Source organism: Procambarus clarkii, chromosome 71, assembly GCF_040958095.1.
Source record: "Procambarus clarkii isolate CNS0578487 chromosome 71, FALCON_Pclarkii_2.0, whole genome shotgun sequence".
NCBI lineage: Eukaryota > Metazoa > Arthropoda > Malacostraca > Decapoda > Cambaridae > Procambarus > Procambarus clarkii.
Window position 1 is genome coordinate 13,544,660 of NC_091220.1, and position 7,500 is coordinate 13,552,159.

Consider the following 7,500-nt stretch of genomic DNA (forward strand, 5'->3'; position numbering starts at 1 on the left):
AGACTTTCGGCGCCATGGAGAGGGAGGGACCTGCTGCTTGGGAAACAGCTTCTCCTCCATATCAACCTACTCTGGCTTTCTGCCCTGGAGGGGCCACTCCAGACCAACAACCAGAGTGCACCACCATAGTCTCCTGAGACTGATGGATGCCTACTACTACTACTACATATTATACATACACACAACAGCAACAAAATTTTGTGGCAACAAAATTTACATAATATTAAATGTCCTTTTATATATAGTCATTGAACTATCCTGAAGACGACAATTCACTGCAAGATAAAGTTAGTCATGGTACAGTTCTTAAACCTTTTATGTTATTCTTTCATTGTAGAAGTTTGGTGGACTGCATGCAAGCAGAGTTGTCTACATCATTACCAATGTTTTTGGAAGATAGAGATGATGTAAATGAAGAGGAAGGGTCCACCGCTCACGTGAGTTGTACACCATATGTCACCCTGCATATTTCCTGAATAACTGCAAATAATTCATTAACAATCTGATAATTTTGTAGGTTTCTAGGCAGAGTGGTGATAATGGTGTCTTACAGGTGCTGTCCATCTTAACCAACACCATGGCTTTGTTGCGACGGTGTCGGGTGAATGCTGCTCTAACTATTCAGCTGTTCTCTCAGCTTTTTCATTTCATCAACATGTGGGTGTTCAACCGAATTGTAGTCGACTCTCACCCCAATTTTTGCACCAGGTATGTACTGGGCACTTTTTTTGTTATGATATATTCATGGATGTTTCATTTTCATGCATATATTTTTAGAATACATGTATATTTCTTCTTATTACTAATAAGGAACAGGATGAGTGATTTGAACAACTATTTTGAATTTAATTATGAAAGTATATTAATATTCATTTCTAAATAAGATGCTTTATTCCGTTTTGAAGATTTAATTATGAAAACCTTGTTTGAAAAATGTTAACGTCCTATTCTCACTATACACATGTGCACACATGCATACTCATACGTGCATGCACACACACATATGCATGATCACATACACTGCAAGGAAGAACTTAGGGGGGTAAGACAGTTCAAAAAACAATGGAGCAGGTCAAAGGGAAGTGTGCAGAGAGGCTGAACAGAGATGCAGTTGCACTAAAAGAAAAAGGACAATAAACGGTACAATACATCTCATGGTTCAAGAGGCATAAACAATTCAAACCCAAGCTGCTCTGTAGCCATAAGAGGAAAGTTGTCAGTGAATGAGGAATGGACTAGGCTGAATAAGACAGAATTAGTATGAAGTAAAGATGATTGATTATGAGGAACTTGGTGAAAGATTTGAAAAAAGATCATCAAAAACAACTCGGACAGCTCCCACTAGAGACAGGAGTCCACTGCAGATGAGGGACTGGTAAATATGGCAACTGCATAAGAGGTAGAAAGAGACAACTATAGCTACTAGACAAGTCAATGACAGTAGTATTTAATTGTTGATTACCTGCTGACAATTTTGAATTGTTCTACTGGTACTTCCACAGCCTGGCCTGTGGCCACCCTTCCTTGGTGATTGCTTGGGCTGTGAGGCTGTTTGTATTCATACATTTTCATTTGTATTCAACATTCATATATTTATTCCAGTATTCATGCTTGCTTGGTTGTTGAAGAGATACACACTGTAGATTGCTTCTCAGGACTTTATTGAATAAGGTAAATAAGATAATTGAGAAGCCACGAGGTCCTGCTCTGACTTAGGGCCGTGAGATACTGACAGCCTCCACTTGAGAGCAGGCACTGCTGGCTCTGTGGGAATGATGTCAAAGGCCTAGCTGCCTCATGATTGGCTATACTCCAACTGCCTTACAATTTGAAAGCTGACACATAGCCTGAATGCTCACTTAGCATTCACAGCCAGGCTGATCTGAACTCCAGCAGAAATTTATCCAATTCAATCTCGATAGTTTCCACTGTTCTTCCAATGACATTTCTTTGCTAGCAGAAGGTTGAAATGTCATAGACCAGAGAACTTGTGATACTGAAAGATGCTGCATAAACCCTTAATTGTGCAATTAACATTGATCTTTAAATCGTCACTGGTGTGGGAGGAGTTCCCCAACTACTAGAACACAGCTAATGTGAAACCATTATAAAGAAAAGGGAATGGTAGAAGGCACTAAATTACACACCAGCATTACTGACATTCATATCCTGCAAAGAAATAGAAAAAATAATAAGAAAATTACTTTCCCATACTAATGAAGCCACTATTATGCAAAGCATTTTGGGCAACTTTTGAACCATCTGGATTAAAATAGTATAAATTTATACACGTGATTACAGCTTTAATGAAAAAATCCTGCTTTAAGAATCTACTGGACTTCCGTGACAATCGGATCTCAACAGTCTGGTTGACCAGTCCAGCAACCAGAAGGCTTGGTCGAGGACTGGGCCATGGAAAAGTTGAGCCCTGAAACCATCGCAAGGTAATCGCAAGGTAGCCTGCATCAAGAAAATCTAGAGACAGTCATACCATTAGAGCAGGAATTGTCTGTATGCACACACCACATCAAATAAGTGCATGTATTCTATATACAACTACAGTAATTTACAATACAACTCTCTCACTCACTCAATAAATTTCCAAATAATCTTTTTTCATTTATTGCAAATACAGTAATAGATTTCAAGTCATTTAATTAAACATTTTGGAATGAAGGTTTTTTTGTATATTTGATTTGTTCAAGCATAACATATAACATCATTGAATTGCAGAGTGTGGGGTATAAGACTAAAACGACGTTTAGCTCGTATTGAGCTGTGGGCAGAGAAGCAGGGGCTAGAACTGGCTGCCGATTGTCACTTGGCGAGACTCTCACAAGCAGCCATGTTGCTACATTCCCAAAAGGTATGAAGTAAAGATAGTCTCAAGAAGCAACACAAGAGTGGATCTGTATCAGTAACGTATCTTGAGCATTTTCACTTAGAGACGCTTTACTGTATTAGCCACTGCTTGTCTATGTTTTTCTTTTGTCTTAGTCTTTTTATCTGCTGCTTGGAATGTAGAGAAAATAGTAGTCATAATGTATGCATAAGTAATCATAAGTTTTTTATTCAAATAATCTTGCAATTTACAAGAAAATGACTTCTTAAGAAATCTTCAACCAGTGTCTATGATGTATTGATACACCAGCCCATCCTCCAACATGGATAGTACTTATAGTAATTATTTAATCAAATGTACAGAAATAGACTCTTGGTCCCCAAAAGTTTTTGCATTAGTAAATTAGCCCAAATGGCATGCTAAAAATGAAAAATAAAAATCTAGCGTAACGTGTCCAAGGCATAAATAAGCAATTCTAGGCCTAATATATGCTGTCTTAGACATTCATTTAGTAAATAAATAAATAGTAAATGTTTAATCAGGTAAAAGTTCATACATACAAGATGAGTTACAAACAGAATATTAGATTTCTAGATAGAGCTAGTACATACTATGCCTAAAGCCACTAATAGGCACAGTGTTTTGGGCAAATACGTATACAGTATGTACTGTACTATATTAGGCCTTAGAATATTTAGGTTTTGTTTTAGTTCTTGTGCCTCTACAAAATTAATAGTACAAAATGTGAACATTGTTGACTGTAATGAATATTCCAGTTGTATCACTGATTTGTTTTAGAAACAGTACGAGTCCCGATACTGATCCTTGTGGGACAGTGCTCGTCAAGTCCTTGCATTCTGAATCTTCAGCCTCATTATCTCGTTTCTCATTGCTCCCAGGTGGATAGGTAGTCTTTCACCTAGTTCAACTTGCTTCCAGTTACTCCAGCTTCTGTGGAATGTTTACAATGTTGCCTCCTGTGTGGAACCGTGTTGAAGGCTTTCTGGTGCTCCAGGAAGATGCAGTCAAACTGTTCTTGTATTTCCTGTGTGATTATTTATATCTTTTCATAGTACTTTAGCAGGCTTATTAGACTTGACTTCCCTTCTGTGAACCCATATTTTTTTGTCCATTCTAGAAATTCCACTAATCTTCTCCTGACTTATTTATCTTGAACCTTAATGGTCGCGCGCATGTCAATGATACATATTTGCAGTTTTTTGCCTCTTAACTCTCTTCCCTTCTTACATATAGGTATGACATTAGCAATCTTCCAGCTGTCAAGCAGCTCTTTCCTCTCCAGTGAGTCATTGTAAATTATTAACAGAGGTTTGCTCATATTTTCTGCTGTGTTCTTTAGTGTCTATCAGAATATTTTATCTAATGCTCTGGATTTTGGCACATTTGCTTCCTTGCTTCATCTGCTGTAACTTGTGTCGTTGCTTTGTCTCTAACTCAAGGGTGTCCTGTCTAGCTACATCTGGAAGTGCTCAGGTACTAGTTTTGAACCTTCCTGCAAACTTCTTTTTAATACTGTACTTGACACATTTAATCGTTAGTTTCCATTTTGAAGGCGATGAGTTACAATAACGTGGCTTAAGTATGTTGACCAGACCACACACTAGAAGGTGAAGGGACGGCGACGTTTCGGTCTGTCCTGGACCATACTCAAGTCGATACCATTTTGCCTTTTCCCCTCTCTCTCTCTTTCCAATTAAATTTACTCTAATGTTTGGAGGGAAGGGGAATTACCAGGAGAAAGCATTAAGCCATTATGACTATATAGCACTTGGAAAGGATCAGGATAAGGATTTAGGATGGGAGGGATTAATGTTTGCAGATGCAAGTACAATATTTTTCATTTTTAAATTGGTATGATTTCCCTGCCTACTATACAGCACAGTAGTTCTCAGTACAGTATTTAGAAAATGGGGCGAGGCATTTATTTTTTATATATATTGATAAACAAAATGCTTTATGTAGGTTATCTTGAAGTTATCTTGAAATGATTTCGGGGCTTAGCGTCTCTGCGGCCCGGTCCTTGACCAGGCTTTCTCGATATATGTAATATATTTTTGTTTTTGTTTTTTTCTTTTCAGTCTGCTCCAGATGATATAGCAACCATATCATCCACATGTTTCAAACTTAATTCACTTCAGCTCCGAGCTCTATTAGAAAAATATCAGCCGATGCAAGATGAGCCGAAAATACCTCAAGACCTGATTGACAATGTTGTAGCTGTAAGTTGACTGCACAAAATGTTTTATTTGTAGTTTGTTAATGCCTTAAGCTTATCTGTAGGTCTTTCAAATTTAAGATGAAGGTTAACATTTGAATTCATTATGCATGGTTTGCATAAGGAATTATACAATCACTGGGTCATTGAATCTTATGAAAAATCATGAATGTTATCATGTTTAGATGTCATGTGAACATAATAACATGATCATGGTCGTATGCAAATATTGTATCTTGCCTCGCAGTTACCTTGTGTTGTTTTGGGTATCAATGACCCCGTGGCCCAGTCTCTGACCAGGCCTCCTGGTTGGTGGTTTGGTCAACCAGGCTGTTGGATGTGGCTGTTCGCAGCCTGACATATGAACATGTATACTGTAGTTTATTCCCAAAGTTAAAAATGATTAAACTTTCTCTGTACCCTGATACTCAGGGCTAGCCTGACCCAACTTTGCAGGGTAAATGGTCTGAGGTATGAGACAAACATAAGCTGGTGATGGTTAGTCCTATTGATAATTGTAACGCCTCCTTTTCCCCCTCTCCAACATAATTTGTAAAAGATGGCTGGCCAAATCCCAAGATTTCCTGGCATATAAATACAGTAAATGGAAATTGTTCGAGGTTGGAGACCAGACAGGGAACAGTGGGGAGAGTATAAGCACTGAAATTAAACCATACAAGTGAATATATTTTTGTGCACAACACAGTATGTTATATGTGTATATTTCTCAGAAGGAACAAATAGATTGGATAGAGATTGTATATTGGTAATCTACTCTAGCATTAAAATTATATCTTAGAAAAATGTACTCTGAAAATTTGGTGAAAAACATACTATATTCAGAGAAGAAGCGTGGTAATAAAGAAACTTCTGAGAACATTTCTGAGCATTGAACAAATAAAGGTGTGTTCTGACAAAACACTAAATATTTGGAAAGTATTTAGATCAGAGGTTTGTTAACTTTTCAGCATTTGACCAACAAATATTTTCTTCTCTGTAGGTTGCAGAAAGCACAGCTGATGGCCTGGCTCGAGAAGATGGTAGAGAAGTGCGGTTAGAAGAGGAGATTGATTTACAGCTTCCGTTCCTTCTGCCAGAGGATGGGTATTCTTGTGATATAGTACGTGGCGTTCCCTCGGGTCTGGCTGAATTTTTGAACCCTCTCCAACATGCTGGGCTGTGCAGTATGAATCCACAGCCATCATCCTCTGGTTATTGGACCATATATATGCATGACCAGGATATGAGGCCTCCTCCAGGGGTAAGAACACACACACACACACTTGTATCAATCATTGTTAACCCCTAAACTGCTAAACTGTTTTAAAAGTCATATATCTATGAAAAAAAGTTTTTTAACTCTGATAGGATCCATCATATATGGAGCATTGGACAATGTAAGAGTCGAGTACAATTACTAGATCAGCAGTATTGCCCAGTAACTTTTTTGGAAGTGGATTCAAATAGGAAATACCAAAAGATTACAGCTCATGTGTGTTTCCTTGGGTAATGGATACAAATATGAACAATTCATACCTTTTGTACCAGTACCTTTTGGCATTAGTATTACATTCCCTTATTCAGTATATTAGAGTTTATTTTTAACCACTGCACTGCTTTGCATTAATACTCGATATGTTCTCTTACTCTAGCCTCGAAGTCCTAGTGTGATGAGTAATCGATCGATGTCTATTCCGCGTGGTGAACCAGAAATCCACATTATCCAACTACACAAATCCAACAATGGGATGGGGCTTTCTATTGTTGCAACTAAGGTAAGTTCATATACCAAATGTAACTTATCCTTTAGTACACATATATTGAGATGTACAGAACTTCCTATATAAGAGAGGGAGATGATGGTTATCACTTCCCAACAGAATTATGACTCGGAAGCCAAATTAAATAACAGTGACGGTAATAAAATATGACACATAATATAAAAATAAACAATCAAACTAATACATGAACACAAGTAAAATAAATGCAGAATACATCAGAATGTTTATTAATAATAAAGACTAAAAAATTAATAAACCTAACTGAAATATACTAGCTGGTATAATTTGAATAATTACTTTGTTCAATGAGGAACACAATTGGCTACTTATACTCAGGCCGAGTAATTATTAAGTGCAACACTGCTCTACAATACCTTCTCTGTATAATGCTTGTACATAATACAATTACAAATATGACGTATGTTTGGTCTACAGGTAAGTCAATATAGTACTATGTAGCTACGTGTTGAGGATTTGTGTTGTAACGTATAAATTTTGTTGGTTTAATTTTGAAAGTAAAAAAATGGGTTTGTTTTTTTTATATATATATATATAGGATTGGTAATTGCAAAAGCAAATTGCTCACTTATCAGTACACAGTACATTACTCTGAGAAGGGAAAAATATCAATCATAGTTCAA

The 7,500-nt window shown here is 37.1% G+C and overlaps 1 protein-coding gene across 2 annotated transcripts in view; it reads left to right on the forward strand.

Moving 5' to 3' along the window:
* LOC138349798 (afadin-like) overlaps positions 1-6,940 on the forward strand; it is a 238,413-nt gene extending 231,473 nt beyond the window's left edge. For both annotated transcript variants that reach the window (XM_069312038.1, XM_069312039.1), the window contains 6 exons: positions 338-437; positions 554-708; positions 2,734-2,866; positions 4,942-5,082; positions 6,079-6,339; positions 6,731-6,940. In XM_069312038.1, coding sequence (XP_069168139.1) covers positions 338-437; positions 554-708; positions 2,734-2,866; positions 4,942-5,082; positions 6,079-6,339; positions 6,731-6,925 — 985 coding nt within the window. In that variant the 3' untranslated portion in view covers positions 6,926-6,940. The remainder of the gene's footprint in view (positions 1-337; positions 438-553; positions 709-2,733; positions 2,867-4,941; positions 5,083-6,078; positions 6,340-6,730) is intronic.
* Positions 6,941-7,500: the final 560 nt, after the last annotated feature.